General features: G+C 35.9%; 4 protein-coding genes and 1 pseudogene across 6 annotated transcripts in view; 1 reads left to right on the plus strand and 4 right to left on the minus strand.

Moving 5' to 3' along the window:
- Positions 1–5854: 5854 nt before the first annotated feature.
- LOC107590297 (adiponectin pseudogene) lies at positions 5855–8192 on the plus strand (annotated as a pseudogene).
- A 621-nt stretch (positions 8193–8813) lies between these two features.
- LOC107590237 (uncharacterized) lies at positions 8814–13823 on the minus strand. The gene is made up of 5 exons (XM_016278912.1): positions 13493–13823; positions 12018–12099; positions 11250–11294; positions 10983–11119; positions 8814–10736 (listed from the first exon to the last, which is right to left on the minus strand). The coding sequence occupies exons 2-5, from the start codon at positions 12079–12081 to the stop codon at positions 9267–9269; spliced, it is 1716 nt and encodes a 571-aa protein (XP_016134398.1). The 5' UTR covers positions 12082–12099; positions 13493–13823; the 3' UTR covers positions 8814–9266.
- Positions 13824–15139: 1316 nt separating this feature from the next.
- Positions 15140–18649, minus strand: LOC107590238 (myeloma-overexpressed gene 2 protein homolog). Its single transcript, XM_016278913.1, has 3 exons — positions 18408–18649; positions 17989–18061; positions 15140–15309 (listed from the first exon to the last, which is right to left on the minus strand). Exons 1-3 carry the CDS (start codon positions 18468–18470, stop codon positions 15272–15274), a joined length of 174 nt encoding a protein of 57 aa, XP_016134399.1. The 5' UTR covers positions 18471–18649; the 3' UTR covers positions 15140–15271.
- Positions 18650–19323: 674 nt separating this feature from the next.
- LOC107590346 (otospiralin-like) lies at positions 19324–20613 on the minus strand. Its single transcript, XM_016279053.1, has 4 exons — positions 20585–20613; positions 20379–20445; positions 19991–20014; positions 19324–19709 (listed from the first exon to the last, which is right to left on the minus strand). The coding sequence occupies exons 2-4, from the start codon at positions 20440–20442 to the stop codon at positions 19522–19524; spliced, it is 276 nt and encodes a 91-aa protein (XP_016134539.1). The 5' UTR covers positions 20443–20445; positions 20585–20613; the 3' UTR covers positions 19324–19521.
- Positions 20614–21069: 456 nt separating this feature from the next.
- The window catches only part of LOC107590347 (apolipoprotein D-like), a 2870-nt gene continuing 734 nt past the window's right edge, over positions 21070–23205 (minus strand). Inside the window, exons 2-5 of one of the 3 annotated variants that reach the window (XM_016279056.1) lie at positions 22263–22393; positions 21923–22044; positions 21748–21833; positions 21070–21619 (exon numbers count right to left, since the gene is read on the minus strand). In XM_016279056.1, coding sequence (XP_016134542.1) covers positions 21384–21619; positions 21748–21833; positions 21923–22044; positions 22263–22379 — 561 coding nt within the window. In that variant the 5' untranslated portion in view covers positions 22380–22393 and the 3' untranslated portion in view covers positions 21070–21383. Of the gene's footprint in view, positions 21620–21747; positions 21834–21922; positions 22045–22262; positions 22416–23205 lie in introns of all 3 variants that reach the window. The other 2 variants (XM_016279054.1, XM_016279055.1) reach the window with 2 other exon arrangements.

Here is a 23205-nt window from a genome sequence, read left to right on the forward strand (position 1 = left end):
GCAATCTGTGTAGTCTTTGTGGATTAGATGGTTTAAAACCAATTACCAACATGCATAATGATAAACAAACAAGACTAGAATCTATATTAGGTCGTCTTTTTGTTTTATAAAACTGAGGTAGAAAAAGTAACACATTTCCCCTTTTTTCCCTAAGGTTCTTGAAATGCAAAAGAACCTTATGGATATATTTATAAAATATATTTAAATATATAATATATAAAAATATATTTATAGCTCAAATATATTATTCACTTTGGATTCTGGAGTAAATGTTCACTAGTGTTGACCTGAAATCTAAATATAGAATGAAATAAACATTCATTTGTGTAGTTTAATTCTACAAAAAAAGCTGTTGCCTAAACATAAAAAGACTATCAATTTAATACAAATCTTTTTAACTTGGAAACTCTTTAAAAGGTAATGACAAATCATTATCTAATTAAATGATACATGTGGTAAAATCTCATCTGCCTTGACTGGCTTAGATAAATGACAGTGTATCTGAAGAAGTTAATAAGATAAACACCAAAATAGTTAAAGGCTGACAGCAAAATAAAAGCCATCCATCAAGCGAAGGCTGCTTGGACGGCCTGCTGTGGCATCAGAGGAGTGCCATGGACTGTCTGTACCTGTCCCATCTGTACACAGCCCAATGTTGCACATGCAAAATAACATCTACAAACAAAGTGATGCTTAAGTTACTTGCATGCATGGTTGCACGAGTAATTCAATCTATCTATCTATCTATCTATCTATCTATCTATCTATCTGTCTGTCTGTCTGTCTGTCTGTCTGTCTGTCTGTCTTTCTGTCTGTCTGTAGGTCTGTAGGTGTATAGGTGTATAGGTGTAGGCCTGCTTTGTGGTTGCAGTTTGACAGGAAAGTAAAAGTGTATTTGAACATTTTCATGGGGCATCATAAAAACAACATGCATAATGATAAACAAACAAGACTAGAATCTATATTAGGTCGTCTTTTTGTTTTATAAAACTGAGGTAGAAAAAGTAACACATTTCCCCTTTTTTCCCTAAGGTTCTTGAAATGCAAAAGAACCTTATGGATATATTTATAAAATATATTTAAATATATAATATATAAAAATATATTTATAGCTCAAATATATTATTCACTTTGGATTCTGGAGTAAATGTTCACTAGTGTTGACCTGAAATCTAAATATAGAATGAAATAAACATTCATTTGTGTAGTTTAATTCTACAAAAAAAGCTGTTGCCTAAACATAAAAAGACTATCAATTGAATACAAATCTTTTTAACTTGGAAACTCTTTAAAAGGTAATGACAAATCATTATCTAATTAAATGATACATGTGGTAAAATCTCATCTGCCTTGACTGGCTTAGATAAATGACAATAAACAATAAACACCAAAATAGTTAAAGGCTGACAGCAAAATAAAAGCCATCCATCAAGCGAAGGCTGCTTAGACGGCCTGCTGTGGCATCAGAGGAGTGCCATGGACTGTCTGTACCTGTCCCATCTGTACACAGCCCAATGTTGCACATGCAAAATAACATCTACAAACAAAGTGATGCTTAAGTTACTTGCATGCATGGTTGCACGAGTAATTCAATCTATCTATCTATCTATCTATCTATCTATCTATCTATCTATCTATCTATCTATCTATCTGTCTGTCTGTCTGTCTGTCTGTCTGTCTGTCTTTCTGTCTGTCTGTAGGCATGTAGGTGTATAGGTGTATAGGTGTAGGCCTGCTTTGTGGTTGCAGTTTGACAGGAAAGTAAAAGTGTATTTGAACATTTTCATGGGGCATCATAAAAACAATCTAATTTTCCAGCTTGTCAATCAGACCTTCCCCAGTTACTCTCCTTTATGATGATTCATGTGCTTTAAGGCCAAAAGAAGATCTGCCCATGGCCTCTCATGTCCCAGCAATAAAATCCTAGCAGTGTGACCCAGCAGTGCTTTTAAAGCAGCATCCACATTTATCACTGTGTGGTCATCTGCTGTGTTAGTAAGTCCTGCACTCAAGACACCTCTCACCTAATGAACTGTAATAAATATCCCCTAAATACTGAGGAACAATCCAGAGTATCATTGTGTATTCATTTTCTTCTGCTCTCCAGGGTTTGAATGACTTAATATCTGGACTTTGAGAAATGATCTGCTGCGCTGCCATAAATCTTAATTAAAAGTCAGCACAGTTGCAATCCTCATAGTCATATGTTAGGACAACCAGACATCTTTGTTTTCTGGAGACAGTTCCCATTTTTTGTGACTCGTCCTCAGATGGAGATGTCCTTTCTCTGAAAATGTCTCCATTTTTACTGTGTTTTGTAATACTCGGAGTCCATTTTATTTTATTTTATATTTGTGTTTTATTTTATTTTTTTATATTTTATTTATTGAGTTCTAACAGAAAAAATGAAAAATGATCAACTTCATGTCTGAAGTTCATTGAGGCTGTCAGCTGTCTGTCAAGCTGCTAGCACATGGTAAAGACAGAACATATTATATACAGGGAGGAAAATAAATTCAATTATATATTAAGCGCTGAGCTAGTAATATGCCTGGTTTTCATTTCTGAAATTTGGTCAGCTTATCTTGTGGCTAAGCCTCTCAGATGTATAGAGATCAGAGGTGACTGTTTACAGAGACTTTCATTAAGCTTATTAGCGGTATGGAAGATGAACTTACTGAACAGGTTATTTGATCAAACGTTAAATTCACTGGCACACAGTGAAATTTCCCTAATTTTCATTATTTCATCCCCATTTGTGATTAAGGGGATTGAGGGGTCATTCGACTGTACTGTTTATCCAGTAGTGCTGTTAGTTTGAGCTAACAGCTTAGCTGAGCTGTCTTCAATGAGAGAGAGAGTTAGACTTTGACAGGCTATGGGAACTTTTCCTCAAACTTCAGCCAGAAAACGTTCTACCTCCAACGATATTCATTCAAAGTTATGCTTTCAAACCATTTATTTTGAAACACGAGACATCATGAAAACCCATTTTCAACTGTAACTGCATATTTTCCCCTCCTGAACAGAGCTGTCATAATCGTAATAAACCCCTCACGGTATTATTCCCTTATTACCTCTATAATCCAATTCCAGAGGTATCCTATTAGAGCTGCAAACAAGCAGCCACGAAATGATTCTAATTGTGCATATTGGAAACTTCTGCAGTGGTAAGATAAGCCTATTTGGTTTACCTTATACCCTTCTAGTTATTCACAGGGATTTTTCCTCCTCATACCTTCTGAACCATTGGGTTGAAACCCAGATTAATCATTTGTGTCCATGGTAACTGATGCATACTTGTTTACATTTTGACACTGATTAATGTACGTGTGCCCTGATTGATCTCAATGATGACTTTCCCTGCAGATGCTTGCTACTTGTGCTTGCAGAAGCAGACAGGTTCAACAGAATGAATCTCCTTTAGGTCTCTGAACTAAATATAGTGCGTTCTTGTAAAAAATAGGTTAATTACTTGGCATGTTACTTAACTTACATTTAATGCTCAAGAGCTTTAGAGTTTTCTCTCTTTGTTTGACAAAATAAAACTTCTGTAGCATAAATGGCTCTGAAATGCTCCTCTAAATCTACATTGCTAATTTTAAAATAGATTTTATAGTCATTACGGTTCAGAGGTTGAAGGTGGTTGTGTTTAAAACTGGAAATTATGTAAAGTCAACATATTCTGTATTGGTTGCATGACTAAATTATGCAATTATAATATATTCTTTTGTACAACATGGTCAACATGAGAATGTATTGACTACAAAAAAAGGGTCAAATAAAAGGACATCCCTTTGTACGTATATGATTTATGTTGAGTATTTGATGCATAATATTTATTCAGAGACCCAAACTGAACAAACATATGCCATTTGTTGCATTTGCTGATTTTATATGGCCAAATAGTAAGTTTTACTGACTTTTTGACCATATAATGCAATACAATGATGATTAGGGAATGTACAAATAAATGGTCTTTTGTATCATATTTGATACTCACATTTTTACATGATTTTTTTTTCTAAAAGATGATGTATGGATAATCAAGTAAACCTAAGTTGATTCAGTCCAGTAAGTGTTCAAAGTGAAAAAAGTATGAACTATCATTTAAATGACAGAAGACATCTGGTAGATTGTGTACAACAGGTTTCTCAGCATGTTCATAATTTATAATCCTTTAATGGGTTAATATTTCCCCTGCATATGAATGACTGTCCCATTGTAAGCAGTTATTTATAAAATTTTAATTAATAGGGTCTTTTCTTGCTCTCACAAAACCTAATGTGTTCATTGTGCTCACACCTGATATCCGCTTAAACAAATACAGTAGCAGATTGATGGTGTTGATTCAAAGATGAAATAGGAGGACGATAATTCATAGGCAAAACATTGTTTAACCAAAATATGTTGGCATTTTATTATCAGTACAAGTAATATAATTAGTCCAGTGAAGTGTCAGGTACCGCACAGAGAGCTGTGTGAGATGAACACTGACCTATTACAGCAGAACAGAAATGGGAAGAGCAGAGAATGGAGAACTCCCTTCATATCTAATGGTTTCATGTTTTAATGAAGCATCTAATTAACTCTGAGAGTCCTTATAAAGACCTGCTGGAGAAATGTTGCAGTAATAGGTATGTAACAACATTATGCATTATTATGACAAAATTGCCATGTCCATTGAGCTTTATTGTGGTAACCTTATCAAAACATGAGGTAGCATTATGATTATAGACCAGACTGCCTTGACTGTGGTTCAACCAACAGAATTACACTTAAATATAGTTAATACTACAGTAACATCTTCTGATTTCTCTCAACATGGGGACAGGGGAGCTGTCAATCAATAAATTGAAAAAAAAGTAACTTACGTTACTTATTTGAAAAAGTAACTCAGATATTCTCTTGTAAATTAAAAAGTAATGCGTTACTTTACTAGTTACTTGAAAAAGTAATCTGATTACGTAACTTGCATTACTTGTAATATATTACCCCCAACACTGGTTATGATATATAATCTACCAGGCCATTAAATCTGTTTTTGTTACAGAGAACTGTTTCGTGTATAATGGGGGGATATAAACACTACCATTCAAAATGTTTTTTGAAAGAAGTCTCTTATGCTCACAAAGGCTGCACTTTTATTGTAATCAATACTGAAAAAAAGTAAGGCTGCTAAAAAAAATGTCTTCATGTTCATGTCTCTGGAGGCCTGCAAGCGCTTGATATGATATTATATCAGCCACAAGGTGGCGCCCCGTGATTAGAATAAAGTTCCTCCTGCTCTTATGCTTAGCAGTATTGCTAAATTGAATGGAGACCAGATTAAATGGGTCTTTCTAGGTTACTTGGCAGTAATTTGCTCCTTTACCTTGCTTCAATAAGCAGATATCTCTAACAATATTCAGAAAGCTTCTAAAGTAATCAGATAACATATTAGCTATTCACACAAAGTCTGCATTAAACTGACTAGTAGGCAGCAGGAATGAATCAACAACAATAAATAAAAACTCTCACAATTTCTCATCTCAATGTGATAATGTGAGCTGTTGTTTAATACGAACAGCTGCTTTGCATGTCCAGTCAGATATTTTTAGGAGTGACGAGCACAGAGGAAACTAGCACACAAGATCCCAAAAGGCAAAAGGACAACAGCTCAAGCTATAAATTCACACATAAGACTGTAATGACACACTGTTGATGATCAGGTAGGACAAAGCATGCTTGTTTACTCCTAAAATTCTAATCCTGATGTCTTTACTTTTCTAAAAGCTTTTTCATTTTTACACAACAGATTGATCACATGGCTCTTATAATGAAGCCTGCATGGATAGTTGTGCTTTATGTGGTAATGGCAGCCAGACTGGATGTCTCTCAGGAGGAGGACACAGAGCTGGCTGAGCAGGATGGCAGGAAACATTGTACCAGTTGGATGAGGGGTATTCCTGGCACCCCAGGTTTTGATGGCATCCCCAGGCGGGATGGACGTGATCGGCGTGAGGGACAAAAGGGAGTCATTTACAGACTGCTAATGGTATTAAGTGTGCATGAAAAGTATTTGGCCACTTAAACCACACTTTAATATTTAATATTAATATCTAAATTAACCCTTATTGGATTCAGTACATTTGATCAGAATTCACACTATGATAAACAACAAAAAATCAGCTAAAAACAATAAATACATAAGAGCAGCTGCCAAATGCAAATTCACTCATAATTAACGCATAATTTAAAAATTTATGTAAAATGCATCATAAAATGTTTCGATTTTACCTGCAAATATTGTACAAACCCAATTCCAAAAAAGTTGGGACAGTGTACAAATTGTGAATAAAAACAGAATGCAATGATGTGGAAGTTTCACATTTCAATATTTTATTCAGAATACAACATAGATGACATATCAAATGTTTAAACTGAGAATATGTATCATTTTAAGGGAAAAATAAGTTGATTTTAAATTTCATGGCATCAACACATCTCAAAAAAGTTGGGACAAGGTCATGTTTACCACTGTGTGGCATCCCCTCTTCTTTTTATAACAGTTTGCAAACGTCTGGGGACTGAGGAGACAAGTTGCTCAAGTTTAGGAATAGGAATGTTGTCCCATTCTTGTCTAATACAGGCTTCTAGTTGCTCAACTGTCTTAGGTCTTCTTTGTTGCATCTTCCTCTTTATGATGCGCCAAATGTTTTCTATGGGTGAAAGATCTGGACTGCAGGCTGTTTGTACAGTGTCCCAACTTTTTTGGAATTGGGTTTGTAATTGTAGAAATTGGAAAAATGGGTGACTCTTTATTTTAAGGTGTCTTTGTTACAGTGTAATTATACATTTAAGTACTGAGCGATATTAATTAACTACATGTACTTACTATATGGTTAGGGTTAGGATTAGGGTTTGGTTTAGGATTACTTGCATATAATTGTGCATAATTAATTGTTATTATAATAGTAAGTACATGTAACATGTGTAACAAGGACACCTTAAATTAAAGTGTTACCTAAAAATGTTGTCCACACGTGTCGGCACTTTTGTAGGCCTGTTCGTGACCCTAAATTTTCAAGAAAAACGTCACCAGTATTTCCGACAACTAAAAAACAAAATTAGTCCATTTGACCCACAGCCTAAACTGAAGAAACATTCTCTAAAAAAAAACTTTACTTCAGTGAATATAGATTGATGGATTCTTCTCAGTTAACAAAACAAAAAGGTTTGTCTGCAAAAATCATAATCAATTCAGTTATCTTTGTCAAGGCCCCAAAGGACCGAATGGAGAGCCAGGTGAACCAGGGGACATGGGACCTGCAGGAAAAATAGGATTTCCTGGAAACCCCGGTCTGAAAGGAGAAAGAGGAGAGGGTTCCTTCCCTTACCACTCTGCTTTTAGCATGGGCCTCACAGGTAAAACCAGCCCGGCTAGTGGGGCTCCCTTCCGCTTCACTAAAACCTTCTACAATGAGCAGCACCACTACGACAACATATCCGGAAAGTTTCGCTGTGCCATCCCTGGGATCTACTACTTTACCTATCATCTTACCATCAATGGGAAGGACATCAAGGTAGCTATGTATAAAAATGGCCGGACTGTGGCCTTCACTCTTGACCAGTTCCATAGCGGAAATGTGGATCAGGCATCTGGAGGGGTGATTTTAAATCTGTCTGTTTGAGATGAGGTTTGGCTGCAGTTGTATGATGACATATTTGATGCAGGGATTTATGCAGATACAAACAACGACTCCACCTTCACTGGCTTCCTTTTGACTCCTAAAATCATAAGCAACCCAATTAACAACCGTAGACGCTGACACTGTCTATGTGGATGTATTTGTATCCACATGTTCACTTAATCGGAACAATCAGTCAGTTTAATGCAGCATGAAGAGATTATTTGCAGTGTGTGTGTGTGTGTGTGTGTGTGTGTGTGTTTGATATTGTCATAAGTCCTGTCATTTTTAGATTTATAGGCCAGATATTTTCACAGCGAGTCTGCCTGGCCACCCGCTAAACATGTCACATCTAGCCAACTGGCTTCCTCTCAGTACAGCAGTTGGTGCGCAGTTTAGCATACTTCATCCTCGCAGATATTTTAATCAGTGTTCAAGGTCAGTATATACCACCATACGTGCTGAGCTATTACCTTATAATTATATTTTATTTAGATTTGCGGCTTGTGATCTTGCAGCAGCTCTTTAATCGTTATTTGTATGCCATAGTTTTTAATGAACCAAAATAACATGACAGCTGTTGAGTATTTATATTTATTAATGTTTATTAAAATTATTCTGAGGCTAATGGAAGTATATGTGTAGATTTTGAAGATCTTCTTCATTACGGAGAGTTTTAACGTCTCTCTAATCTCTCACATTAGTGACAGAGAATGTTCAAAATGTTAAAGTTCACCAACTGTGAAAGCAGTACATGATGGGTGCTTATCATTAAATATGGATTTTTATGCTACTTTGGTGCATATTATTGTATTATCACTGACTATTTGCGTGTTAGTAAGTTGAACAGTGAGATAATTAATCAGTTTTTAGTATTGCATTGCTCTGTGAATGACAGTAGGATAGAATAATAATTATGGCATAATAATTCACTTGTCTGTGATAGTCCAATAAAATATGGGCAACAACAATTTCTACCAGCAGTTGTCAATAGTAATAATGCATTTGCAAATAAAAAGAGCTCAAGATCTTTAAAGCTTTTATTTGAAACATTCAAAGAAAACATCTTACAAATATGCAAACAAATCACAAAGTATCAATTTGGCGATTTAAAAAAGAATACAAATAAGCAAGGGCCCCAGAAGATCATTAAATATTCATTTGAAGGGAAACTGTTGGGTGAATTTACAAAGAAAAAGCCAAAATGGGAGAGGTTACAGTATATTCAAGTACACTATTCACCTTTTACATACTTTGTTCTGTTTAATTTTCCCTCCACAATGATACGAAGAGCTATTTCAAGTGCTCCTCTAGTAGAATATCTCTCCTAGAGATGCTGCAACACACAATCAGATTACATGGGTTAAAAGAATCAGAAAGAAATCATAAGAATCTAACATTTTTTTCCTATACAAGTGCTGTCAAACTCCAGAGCTAGGAAATTTCAGCAGCTCTCGAAAAATATTTTGAGTGAACCAAGTCAAATCATGTGAAACTGATGTGTACACCTTTTCTACAAGCGTGCCTTTAATATTTATCTACAAAAAAAAACTTCTGTCCTGACCTACTATTCTTGGCATACATTGTCACAGGTATTTATTTATTTCTGTAGTCTCCATTGTAAGCATGGTGGTCATCCTGGCCAGGATACCGACCACCGTATCCTCTCTGGACATCCTGAAAACTAGTCGCTCCTGGTTCCTGGGGGCCGAATCCGGCATATGGATCCTCTTGTCCGCTCACGTAGGGCTCATATTGCTGCTGGTTGTAGCCTGGGGCCTCAGGGTAGAACTCTTCTCTATGCTGAGGGACCTCCTCATGGTGGGATTCCTCCTGGGCTGGCTCCTCTTGAGGTGATGGGCTGGCGGGTTCAGCCAACTCAGGTTCGTAGCGGCGCAAACGGCAGTTTCTGTCATACTCCGGGTCGCAATCAGGATCAGGTTCGATTACTCCATTTCTGGATCCATCAGCATTCAGGTGGGGCTCGTAGGCTTCAATTGGGTAAGACGGCTGCCTGTGCACAGCAGGACGGTGCTCGTTTTGGGAACCCAGTGGGAAGCACTCTTCATCATACCCGATGAAACAGTCATATCCCTCCTTGGTCTTCCCGCGGGGTCCCAAAGGATGTTGAAGTTCCTCCAGTTGGTGCCTTGGAGGCTGGAGTTGTGTAGGCAGGTGTCTTCGCAGGTCAGCCCCAGCAGATGCATCTCGGTACATGGCATAAGGGTCTTGATGAGGGCTCGGAGGTGCCCGAATGGCATTGACTGCAGAGGTGGGCTCGTCCTTCAGATCTTCAGGAGCCAAGCTGCCGAACCTTGTGGCTGTCAGAGGGTTGCAGTTATCATTGTAGAGAGGGTTGCAGGGTCTCTCCAAGCCAGAAGATGGGGCTTCAAGATTTTGTGAGGATGTCAGAGCAGCAGCATAAGCACAATATGGGTCAACTCGAGGGTCACAATGGGGATAACGCAGGTACAGACCAGATGGCTCCTTCTGGACCAGATGGGGGTTGCAGTGAGGATCGGTCTTAGGGTCACAGCCGAGATGGGCGTAGGATGGGGCCGGGGCAACAGCAGGCTTGTATCCATAAGCAGCACGGAGGTGGTACTGAAGACACTCGACATCCTCTGCGTCACAGATGCGCAACAGCTCAGCCCTTTGCTCAGCTGACAGGAAGGGTTGCACCAACGGAGAGTGGTAGTAGTAACCGGAACGTGGATCTTTCACCACAGGGGTGTGGATGTATGCTGGGGCTTTGACTGGGGCAGGTGCAGGGGCTTTGACAGCAGCTGGGGCCGGAGTCATGTATGGGTAATATGAGTATCCCTTCGAGTACAAGCAGTATGGGTCTCTGTAAGGATCACAAGACTTGACTGGGGCAGGCACTGGTGCTTCAGCTTTGGGTTTGGGTCTGTTGGTGTACGAGGCCACACAGTTTGGGTCATCAGACTCGGCACAAGATTTGTAGATGTCGCTTAGGTGCTGCAGGTACAGCTTGTGGGAACGACGTGCCTCAGCCCCATTCTTGTTCTGCAAGTATGCAAGATAAACGCGATCCAGCTCTGCAACCTGAAAGGTGACGATAAATTATTTTGATTCAGTACTTAGATTATGCAACCAACACAAAACACATAAGTAACCTCAATCATCCTCAAGATGATAACAAGGGATTTCCTGGTATTAAAATTCTGGGCCAATGTGGTACTGATATATTGTGCATCCTTAAGATTAACCTTTGCAAAAACTAACAATTCTTATAGGACCTGCAGGTGTGCTATGTTGTCCTGTTTAGTTCATAATATACGCTGTACTCACTCCCTCTTGGTTCCCATTGTCAGTGAAGTATTTGTACCAGCTCCAGAAGTCAGAGTGCTGCTTGTACCAACTGATGTTTCTCCTGTTGCGGATTAGTTTTGGACCTGCTTCAACGCCTGCCTTTTCATCACTTCCATCTGGCAGAAACACTATGTGTTACTTCATTGTGCATATCTAACATTCAGATTATATGGTATCTATACAACAGATAAATGAATTAGGACTCTATAAAGAAGCTAACAGAACAGGAGAACAAGCCATACTTACTGTCTCCTTTTAAACGTCGGGTCACAGGGCCAGCCAAGAGAAAATCTGTTTGAGAAGAAGAGTAGAGAGAGAAAAAATTAGGGGGTTCAAGTCTCAACCAGATGATGCATTTTTTCAAAGATAGAGTAGAAAATGCTTACAGACAGTAAAGGTCCAATGAGCTGAGGGCAGCAGGATGCAGTTTTACAAGTTTTGGGGGGAAGGGAAGGTGGTAGTATATAGATGGTATTGTAGGAAATTAATCTTCAAACAGCACACATCAGCACTTTGATGCCTGGCAGCAGGGGGCCGCAATAACCGGGCTCGTCTACAAGCAAAAGCTATAAAATCTACAAAGGAAAGGAGCCTCTGTAACTACAGGTGAACTTAATTATCCTAGTGTCTGAAAAATATATGAACTGACACTTTTTCCATCTTATTTCTCTGAAGGTGACGTTTGTCTCTGCTGGAATGGGAACGAGTGGATCATGGATGGCTTTAATGTGAGGTGACTGAACGGAAGATCTCAGTGTCTTGTATGAGGGAGGTAAAGAAAACGTTGCTCTTTCAGAGTATCTGCTAGTTTATTTTTTATGAGCTTGTAAACTGCTGCCACATCTGGAAACCTGGTGCACTTGAGTTTTGCTGACAACCGTTAATAATTTTACCAGCTGCAGCGCAAAAAGCGAAGACCTGGCACTCAGAAACTTGATACCCCGTTGTTTGCTACAGGGCTTTTGGGGAAATTTCACTCCGAAGAAAAGAAAAAGAATAATTTACAAGTCTCACCTGGCAATAATAATGTTGCTAGCAGCAACACATGCAAGACGGAAGATCCTCTCAAACAAGCCATTCTTAACCTTCCTGATTCCTTTGGATAAACAAAATTATTTACAGAATTTAAATATGTATTTTCATATTCATACTTTAACATGATGAACCTTTATCAAGATGAGATGAGAATCATTATAAGAGAGTGTACTATTGCTCCTTTATATTTGATCATCTCAATTTAGCGATATTTGAACTTATATTTGACCATTCTGAGAGGAAGAATTGATCAAATTAGAAAAAAATAATTGAACTGCAAATAGTACCTTACTTCAATTTTACATATAGACTGTAAAAAAAAATCTGTGACATTTACGGTAAAATACCGGCAGCTGTGGTTGCCAAAACTTCACTGTAAAAAATATGGTAGCAACATTTTAGGTTTTACAGACTTTACTTAAATTCACAATAAAATACCGTATTTCATTAACTGATGTAATGTTAATAAACCAACACATTGAAGTACTCATATCTGTTTTGAACCATTGTAATGTACTGATAGCCACCAAAAACTGGTGGTGATGATAAAGTCACATGATGAACCAAAGCTCATCATAAACAACTTTTCTACGAGCTGAGGAGGGCAATACTTATATATAGAAGGTGCACAGTGTCATTCACACTAACACTAAACCCCATCATGGTGACACACATGATACTGAAATAATGCAATAAACATTAATTTAAGAACATTAGATGTAAGATTAAACCCTTATGTACACAACTGATAAGAAAAAACTAAGAAGATACATGTTATTTCAACAAAAAAACAAACTATGAAGTGTCATGCAGGGAATTCTAGGAGTGTCAATTTACAGTTTTTCACTGTAAATTATACAATGCCTTTTTCTTTTTCACTTCCAAAAACCGTATTTTTAAAAGTATTTTACTGTAAAATTACGTTAAATGTAATTACATTTATTCACCGTATATAGTATGGAAACTTACTGTTAACCAATTAACAGGTTTTTACTGTAGCATTTTCACATTCTTTTACTGTTACAATAATTTTTTACAGTGCAGAATTGACAAGAAACTTCACTCTATGTTTGATTACCTGCAAATTATTGTTTTTTACATGCTACAAATGCCTGTATACAAAGAAACATAATTCACACATTCAACATGTAATTTTATACTCTTTACGCTGTCTTACAATATTCGTGTCAATGTCAGTATTTTGCTTGTGCAGCTTTCAATGTTTTCAAACACAGAGTTTGAAATATTTTCTTAAATATAGAACAATTTAAAAATAATCTTACGATCATTTAACTGTGCAAAAAAGATGTTTAAGAACTGTTAACATAGTAACATTTGGGGCACATCTGCATATTGTTAAAAGTAACTATGGGTTTTTGAAATGTAGACATGTGCATTTGCTTTATAATCAGACAAATTAAAGGACATACAAAAGGGCTTGAGCTCTGTCTTACCTGTGTTAGGATGTGATGTGAAGTTGAAGTTGAAGTTCAGCTCTACAGCTGACCGACTGGTAGAGGAAGGTGAGTCAAACCCCTCGTGTGCTACAGTCTCAGCACACCCCTGTACACCAACTGGGCCACCGTTGAGAACCTGGCCACAATTTAAACCCAACCTTGATAATTAAAAACAAAAAAGGTGCATCCCATAGGGCCGAATACATGCTGCTTCCAACCCTACGATTGGCCCTCTCTGGCCTAGCAAGTCAGCCAATCAGATGTTGCAATTATAGACTGTGTTTAGAAGGTAAAGACAAAAAACAGGATATGAAAATTTCATTTTTTTCAGTTGCTTTAGTGAGAAAATTAAAAATATAAGGGAGGAACAAAGACATAAAATAAAATAACTATAAGGATAATGTCACCTGTAATGATTCAGTGTTTTGTAGATTTTTATATCTAAACTAGTTGCCTTCAAAATAGAGAATGCAATAAAATGTATATCTCAGGTGTATTTAATACGTTTTCACAGGCCATCCAAAATGTAGATGAGTTTGTTTCTTCAGATTTAAAGACTTGCTCACCAGTGAATCCTCTATAGTGAATGGGTGCCGTCAGAATGAGTCCAAACAGCTGATAAAAGCATCACAATAACTGTCACAACTCCAGCCCATCAATGTCTTGTGAAGTGAAAAGCTGCACATTTGTAAGAAACAAATTCATTAATACATTTTAATTTTGATTCATTAGGTGTATCAATTATTGTGATGTTTTTATCAGCTGATTGGACGGCACCCATTCACTGCAGAGGATCCACTGGTGAGCAAGTGATGTCATGCTAAATTTCTCCAAATCTGTTCCAAAATGAAGAATCGAAAACTTAGCTACATCTTTGTGCTCTGAGAGTGTTCATGTTCAGCAAATTTTAATTTTGGGGTGAACTTTTTCTTTGAGTATGCTTGCAGGTTACCTTTAAGTCTGTGTAATACCACAACTTCAGGGTTGCCATCAACAGCTGGGAATGTACTATATGTGTCTTTACATTGCTGAGTAAATGGGGGAGGACGTGCCCATAAACGTTTTGTCCGGACCCTGTAAATTCAAGTGATGGTCCTAATATCTTCAGCTACCAGAATAACAGAAATTAAACGAATCTAGTGGATACTGTGTCAGACTAAACGCACTGAACCGTCAACTGCCGCAAACAGGGCAAAAAACCCTTATGGGGAATTTTATCATACACACATCTGCCAAGCACCAGCTCAATCCATCATCCCAAAATTCACTGCACAGAATGGCATAACAAGTGATCATTCACAATTAAAACCTGTTTGAAATACAGCAATACAGATTAGGAATTAATGTATGTCTTTTTTAATTATCTGACTTGAATTATAACAGATTATGATGTCGGTTCAGATATATCTGGGAGAAAAAAATATTTTGATGTCAATGTAAGGGTGTAAAACATCTGTGCTTTATGTTAACAGTGGATTGCATGTGTAATTATGCGCCATTACAGGTGTTCAGGAATGTGCAAAAACCTACAATCAGGACTAGAAACAGATTTTAGCCTTGGGAAAAAGCGTTTATAATAATTCCAACTTTTGACTCGGAATGTCTGGGTTTTTTTAAATGTGGAAACATCTGGAAAAAGGAAGATTTGTATTGCACAAAAGTGTATTATTGAACAGCGTTAACAATGCAATATCACTCTTAAAGTGAAGAAAGAAAAAACACTTAAATGTACAACATTTTATACAATCGAGAAATCCATCCTATTCGTCCTCTTCATCACTGAATATCATCGTCATCAAACAGATCTTCAAAATCTGTGGATAAAAGAGAAGTGTAAGAATTCATAGCACAATTATTTTAACCTATACATACAGTACTTTTAATTCAGCAAAATAAACCAGAATACGTAGAAGAGCTTTTTTTAAATAATAATTTGCACAAAAACCTCATCTATGACATTCTGTTCTCGGTAAAGTGAGGGTATGAGCTCTTATCGGGGTCTCTAGGTTATTTTCCGTAAACCTTTCAAAAGGGCCCCCTGATAAAACCGCCCCTGAGTGACACGTGTTCAGCTACTTCAAGCACTGCAGATGGATACTGCAGAGCCTCTAAAGAGGAAAGACCTGCTGTGCTGAAGCCAATGAAGCCCAATAAAAGCGCTTTACATGGGCTCAGCTTCATACATTCACTCTTTAACTGCCTGTTTTTAGGTCATCCTGTGCCAAGCTCAAACTACCTTTACTATCACTATATAGAGAAGGTGGAAAAGTATAAAGAAAATTGTAGAGTAAGCATGCGAAAGCACTTTGCAATACTACGTTGCCAAGAAAACAAATGAAACTAGCAACTTAATGGGAAGAATTTTTTTTTATTAATTTTGTACAGAAATATATATATATATATTTACTTTACTTTTACTTTTAGTCATTTAGTAGACGTTTTTATCCAAATTGACTTACAAATAAGAAAAAGTAATTAAAACTAAAAGCTAAAACTCTATAAATACTAATATATATATATATATATATATATACACATATATATACACATATACACACACATTTAAGAAATTAAAAGAAATTAAATAAAAACGACAAATGCATACAACCACATTTCAAAACTAAACATTTAAATGAAAACAAAAAAATTAAAACATTTAAAATTTTGTATTTTAATACAAAATTTGTTGTATTAAAAGAACAAAAGGTATGAGTATAATAATGATTCTAACATAACACTAAGCCAAACACCAAAAAACAACAACATATGTGTATGTACAGCCACATACATATACATATACATGTACATATATATATATATAAATACATTCAATATATATATATATATATTATTTCATTTCCATTTTGTATGTTGAAGTACTGAAATAACTCAAATTAAATAAAACTAAAACTTAATAAAAAAAAACCTATATAGACATAATAAAAAACTAATAAAAATGACAACATTACTAAAACTGTAACTAAAACTAAAATAGATAACTAATACAAATCAAACTACATTAGTTTATCAGTAATCCTAAAAAAAATAACACTGAGCCAAACACACATGCTAAAATAACAACAACTTACTGACACATAGCAAGAAATGGTTATAAAAACTGAAACAGAAGCGAAACAAGTAGTAGGAAATATATATATATATATATACTGATAGTTAAAAGTTTGGAATAATTTTTAATGTTTTTCAAAGAAGTTTCTTATGCTAACCAAGGCTGCATTTATTTGATCAAAAATACTGTAAAAACTGTAACATTGTGAAATATTTTTACAATGTAAAATAACTGTTTTCTATTTGAACATATTTTAAAATGTAATTTATTCCTGTGATGGCAAAGCTACATTTTCAGCAGTCATTACTCCAGTCTTCAGTGGAGTGATTTCTTATTATCAAGGTTGAAAACAGTTGTGCTGCTCCATATTTTTGTGGAAACCGTGATACATTTCCATTCAAAAGTTTGGAGACTTAAAAATAATAAGAAATTGATACTTTTATTTAATCATTCTTAAGTTATTCCATAATTTCAACATAGAATTTAAAAACTGACATTTCCAGGACTGGAAAAGTAAATAAATCTTCAAAATCATTAAAAATCTGTATGTTTTGCTGGATTCTAAAGTATCTCACCTGTACAAATTGAAATCTTTATTAGAAATTTTCATTAAAATTATTTTAATACAAAAATATATAGTAATGACAAACCATTGGAAAGGTCAAGGAACATAACTGATCGATGTACTGTTACTGTACTTTATCAAATAATCGAGTTATAATCAGTGTTGGGGGTAACACATTACAAGTAACGTGAGTTACGTAATCAGATTACTTTTTTCAAGTAACTAGTAAAGTAACGCATTACTTTTTAATTTACAAGAGAGTATCTGAGTTATTTTTTCAAATAAGTAACGCAAGTTACTTTTTTTCCAATTTATTGATTGACAGCTCCCCTGTCCCCATTTCGAGAAATCAGATGATGTTAAAATAAACATGAATATGCATTAATTCATCTGACTCACACACACAAAAAAAAACACAGATTCAGTTTTCCTCAAAATGAATAAAAATAATGCAACTCAGAATATGATTAATTAATCAAATTATTGAACCTGCAATAATTAAATGTTAAACAACACAAATATCCTTTATGTATTTAATCCCATTCTATTAACCAATATCTACTGCATTCTACTGCACGGACGTAAATTTACTTTCCCTTCAGCCTGAGGCTTATTCATTTGACTTTTGGTGTGAAAAGGCTTTTATATATTTGCCTAAAATAGAACTTTTTTATTTTAAAAACAAACAAGCAAGCTCTGTCCATACTTAAAAAGTAACGCAAAAGTAACGTAACGCATTACTTTCCATAAAAAGTAACGTCATTAGTTACTTTTTATGGAGTAACGCAATATTGTAATGCATTACTTTTAAAAGTAACTTTCCCCAACACTGGTTATAATAGTGTTTCTGAGTCTCACCGTTGAAAAAGTCAGAATGTACTGCCTTCTCGTTGGCGGCCAGATCCATCAGCAGTCCAGTGCTGCCGCCTGCCTGTCAACACACAGCACTACAGCATTACTGCAGCATTACTACAGCATTACTACAGCATTACTACAGGACCATTACAATAGCTCAGCGGCCCTGTCCAATTCGTTTATTTAAGCGAACAATGTTATACTGTTTTAGAAAAAACAATACACCATAAATATTTATATTAACATTTATTGAATAAATACTAACTGGATAATATGTGCATGCATCTGAGGAAAATGCGTTTAGCACTGTATAGAAGGTTAATCGGTACAGTGGAACGTAATATGTTCGTTTACATATATATGAGATTTTTAAGTGCATCTATCAAATGGCTTATCTGTATAGAAACGTGTTAAACACCAACCTCATCCAGGTCCACGTACGGACCGGCTCCCTCGGGAAACATTTCATCAACTGCTGGCTTCATAATTTCAGAGCGAGTAACGTTACTTAAAAATCAGCGATAAACAAATGTTTATGGTGTATTTTCAGTTCACTGTCAAATTTACCAAAACAAACACTTAAGCGCTTCTCCTCCGTTTCCGGTGGTGTTCAGATTCCGATGTCCGATTCGTGAATGAACTGTTCTTTTGAGTCGGATCTTTTTGAATGAACGACCTTTGCCCCTGTTTGGCTGTTTCCAAACCCGATTTGAAGGACGCGTTAGTGAATCGATCTGTAACTACACTGTTCTCGGATCAAAGAGCTACTCTGGGTCATTAAACAGAGAGCTGATAGAAGAACCGAACCGAATGCTTGACTGACAGGGCGAAAAGTTCAGTTAGTTTAATATCCGAATAGCAGAAATATAAATAAATCGTACTCCAAATACGTGTTCATCCAAAAAGCTGTGTTTCTGAAGGGACTGATGAGCTGAATCGTGGCTGCAACTACACGAAAACAACAACTCTATTAATTAATTAATAATTATCGAGTCGAAAATAAAGACCAAAATAATAATAATAAAGCAGTATTAAACAGCCATATGGGTTTATTTAAATGTTTAAAGCATGAATATGCCTCGCGACGTCGTAAGCAGGTACGAACCGGTTCTTAACTATGAACTGTTCGAAGGAATCGATTCGCTTAGGCTTCGCATCCACTAGTGGTGTTACGTCCAAATGTAACCGGGTGGAAAACGGGTCCCACTGGCTCGGTTGGAGAACTGATCCTCACGGTTTTTTGCAGTGATGGTATTAAAATAATTGATGTGCATCAGTATGACACTTTGTTTTATTTCTTACATTTCCTATATTTGCAAATGCAATAGTCGTATAATACATCACAATCATGCACTCTGAAGCTGTTAATCACACTACAATGAAACATTAATTCCTGTATGCTTTTTATACATTTAGGGATATAACACAGCACTCATTATTACAGGGCTATAAATGGTGTTTAGTTATATTTAGTCAATTATCATTAGTTTCTAATGACACAAACTAAACTATGAGTGATGAACTAATAACATCAATTTAGTGTCCATGTTGCTCTGCCACTTCATAACCCAGCGTGTCTCCAAGATGCTGATGGGCAAAGAATGTTCTGGCCATTTCATTGATCTGGTCGTAAGCCCCAATGTTGCGGAAGTATTCCACATAGTTCCAGAAATCTGAGGTGGAATAAGACCAGTAGGGCACAGCCGGGGGCCGTTCATAGGGCACTACGTGTGAGAGAGAAAAATAGAACTTGTGTATTCCAGCTGAGTTCTTGCATTCCAGGATTGCTGATGTGTAACTGCATAAGTTATCTATTTGTGTAAATGTGTCTAAATGTGTGTATTCAGGCAAACATAACAATATAGTTAACATAGTGAATATAATTATAAAACCAGCACCATGGGTTCAATTCATTGCTTAAATAAAAGCTTCATTGTGCATTTAGGATTTTTAAATGTGACTATTAATATATGCTGGCCAACAAAATGGTAAATAGTCTGTTTACCCCCTTCAGGAATGAATCTGGCACCTGTGGAAGGAGAGAGTAGAGGAAGAGTGAATGAAATCTGAAATCCTCCCTTACAGAGAGCTGATTCATGCATGAGAACTGAGGATCTCCCAAGGGATTCAAGAAATGTGAGTTTCCTTCACAAATATTATTCCTTACTATGTGCACACTTATCCTGATGAACACCGCTCAAGTCTTTAATGTTAGGTATTTGACTGTTTTCCTTTTAACAAATGTTCCAGTTTATTTATTTGACAAACATCAACTTCCTTTAATACAGAAATATTTACCATAAAATACAGCAATTTTCATATTCTGAAAATCTTGAAGTATAGCTTTTAAAGTAAATATCTAAAGAGCCCAAAGTAATATGAGTACTGCTTACCGCTTAGATTATTTGCAAGAAAACATAGCAAGAAAACTCCCAAAACAATACTCCACTTCATCATTCCCTGGAAATAAAAAAAAATTACTTTTACAAATTCAAGTTTAGGGTAAATATAAGCAAGCCTGAAAAAAAGCAAGTAAACAGTTTGCTATGTTCATGCATGTATATTGCTAATTGTTTTGGAAATGAACAACATTACCTACTTTGCAGCAGTGATTGTATGAGGTCTGTCCGTTTCTGAGAGCTAAAATGATTTTGTGTGTCACAGGTTCTGCGCAGACTGAACCCCAAGTTCAGAAAATATGTGTCCCCTCCCAAACTAGATCTATATCATCGAAACCCACCTCAAGACCATATATGAAATGTATTTCAAATCAAGTTGGTTAATGCATCATGCCATTATAAACATAAAAAATAAAATAAAAATTATTATGCATTCCAAAAGCATAATTTTGTTTTTAATTCATTAATATTCCAATAGAAATCTAAACACTATTATCAGTATAAAGTGTTCATAAAGGCACAGAAAATACAATTTTGAGGACATATCAATGCACATCTTAAATTATGCAGAACAGATAGGACTCCAGTATATTCACAAAATAAACACCCAATTAATAAAACCATTACTCAGGAATGACATGACAGAGTACTCCATAAGCAAAAACTTCATAAGCAAACGGTAAAGCTTTAATTTATTTATTTGAAGAGGTGCAAAAATATGTATATGGAGCATTATATGTGCCAGCTGGGTTCAGATGGTTTTATGCCATATGAATAATAATAATAAATCTTATTTTTATAGCACATTACCAAAGCCAGAGGATGCTTTACAAAATTAGTTTAGAGTAACAAAGACAAATACCAAACATTTATAACCAAGTACAACATAATATGAGTAGCTTTATGATAATTCAAACCGTTTTCAATCATAATAGTAATAGTGAAGGCACCAAAATATATATATTTTGGTGCCTATATATATATTTCAGTCTTTTCTGTTTAAATAGGACCATCGCATCCTTGCTGATCTGTGGGAATCATTTTGCTCACATCAATGTGGTCACGTGAGAAGATCTCTTTGGCATGGTAGATGGCCTCTGCGGGCAGAATGCGTGAACGGGACAGGATCCAGGCATAGTCCACATGGAAGAGCCGGAGAACATCAGTGCATGAATAAACAAGTGCAATGCTGTTGTAGTCAGTAGACAGGACCCAGTATGGGGCGTAGGGAGTGACTGCATACATATAAAAAGAAGCAGATGGTGAATTAACAAAATAACTCTTCAAGAAAAGTGAAAAAAGATTCTACGGTGTTCTAGAAATGTGTTGTCTGAACACAAACACAGCACATTCATGGACTCACAGTAGGAGAAACTGACTCCAAACTTTGCTGGCTCCCTCAGGTCCTGAGTGATTGCTGTGCCCTCTGCTTTTCTAATTTTTCCTTTGCTGTTTTATATAAACACACAATTTAGTTATGATTAAATGATAGTGACAAAACACAAGTTCTATTTAAGTCAAAAGATTTAATTACTCACTATGTCTGAACATTGACAACTTGGACAGTGTTGTCAGGCCGTAGCATGTAGTTTGCCTCAATGCACTTGCCTTTCTCAAAGGATGCTGGGAGCTTTTCAATTTCATACCACTTTCCAAGGTACTTGGAGTGAAAGGTAAAGCTCATATAAGTGCACTGTACACAATTAAAGGAACACTACACCAAAAAATTTAAATTCCGTCATTATTTTTTCACCCTATTGCCATTCCGAACCAAACAAAATAACAGCATTTGGATTTAGAAAGACATGAGGTTGAGTAAATAACAATTTTTGGAGCTGAATTTTATCTTTAAGATTCATTATATTTGCATAGTCCTACCTTGTTTAATTCAAAGTTTGGCTGGACCATTGGTGTTGGGCAGGGGCCCCAACGAAATGTCTGAGCAGAGACCAAGGGAAGCAGAAGAGGTACGAGCAACACAATCACGGCCTTCATCCTGTCAAGAGCTGCTTTCTCAGCTGTGAGAGAAAGCTGAGTCATGAGCTCAAGATGCATTAGTCATTTTAATGTCAAGACAATATGTCACAGTGTTATATAGATATTTGTAAACTGCATTGTCTAATTACAATTTGGAATGGTTCACACAGAATTAATCTGGAGTTCTCTTTTTCACTGTGTGGAAACATTCAACTTTAAAAAGGGAAAAAAAAGTATTATTTTCTATTACACTGTGCTACAGCGGTTGAAGATATGTTTTTTCCCCAGGGTCTTTTTTTTAATGGCGTATCAAGTTAACAAGTTCCTTTAAAGACATGTCTGGAGACTCAAATTTTTTTAAAGCACTTTTTTAATTCAACTGTGCTGCGTATAATGTCTGTCTCTGTGTGAATGAATCCTAAATTCACTTAAAGTGAAATATAGAATGCATGGGTTTTTGAGATGCCTTTTGTTTTGAATGCCAGGATTTTTTATTGATCTAAAGCTGTCAGACCTGTTGGAGCTGTTTGCATATGATCACCACAAATCACTGGTGTACACCTGCACGTTATTGAGGTTATGAAACTATGTGGTGTTATGAAATTTAATGTCTCTTATTGATGAAATTCTCTTTTTTTGATAAATGTAATTTTTTAATGATAAAACATGATACATTTACATGAACAATAAAATAACATAATTATAGTCTATATGAACTTATTTAGTGTAATATGTTTGTTAAATAATTAAATAGCATATAATCCAGTTTTTTTTGGGGGGGGGGGTCATTACTGTTTAGTAGAAGTTATCTGCCTTTTTTTTTTTTTTTTTTTTTTAAGGGGGT

Source organism: Sinocyclocheilus grahami, unplaced genomic scaffold (genome assembly GCF_001515645.1).
Source record: "Sinocyclocheilus grahami isolate Dianchi unplaced genomic scaffold, SAMN03320097.WGS_v1.1 scaffold126.1, whole genome shotgun sequence".
Taxonomy (NCBI): Eukaryota; Metazoa; Chordata; class Actinopteri; order Cypriniformes; family Cyprinidae; genus Sinocyclocheilus; species Sinocyclocheilus grahami.

What these genes read in the sequence shown, in the direction of transcription:
- LOC107590237 (XM_016278912.1), bottom strand. Translation starts at nt 12,081, where the DNA reads ATGGCTTGTTTGAGAGGATCTTCCGTCTTGCATGTGTTGCTGCTAGCA. An exon ending in AGCAACATTATTATTGCCAG is followed by an intron (nt 11,295 to 12,017) that starts GTGAGACTTGTA and finishes CTTCTCAAACAG; the next exon opens with ATTTTCTCTTGGCTGGCCCT. An exon ending in CCGACGTTTAAAAGGAGACA is followed by an intron (nt 11,120 to 11,249) that starts GTAAGTATGGCT and finishes TGTTTCTGCCAG; the next exon opens with ATGGAAGTGATGAAAAGGCA.
- LOC107590238 (XM_016278913.1), bottom strand. Translation starts at nt 18,470, where the DNA reads ATGAAGCCAGCAGTTGATGAAATGTTTCCCGAGGGAGCCGGTCCGTAC. An exon ending in CGTACGTGGACCTGGATGAG is followed by an intron (nt 18,062 to 18,407) that starts GTTGGTGTTTAA and finishes GTGTGTTGACAG; the next exon opens with GCAGGCGGCAGCACTGGACT. An exon ending in ACATTCTGACTTTTTCAACG is followed by an intron (nt 15,310 to 17,988) that starts GTGAGACTCAGA and finishes TTTTATCCACAG; the next exon opens with ATTTTGAAGATCTGTTTGAT.
- LOC107590346 (XM_016279053.1), bottom strand. Translation starts at nt 20,442, where the DNA reads ATGATGAAGTGGAGTATTGTTTTGGGAGTTTTCTTGCTATGTTTTCTT. An exon ending in TCTTGCAAATAATCTAAGCG is followed by an intron (nt 20,015 to 20,378) that starts GTAAGCAGTACT and finishes CTCCTTCCACAG; the next exon opens with GTGCCAGATTCATTCCTGAA. An exon ending in CAGATTCATTCCTGAAGGGG is followed by an intron (nt 19,710 to 19,990) that starts GTAAACAGACTA and finishes TCTCACACGTAG; the next exon opens with TGCCCTATGAACGGCCCCCG.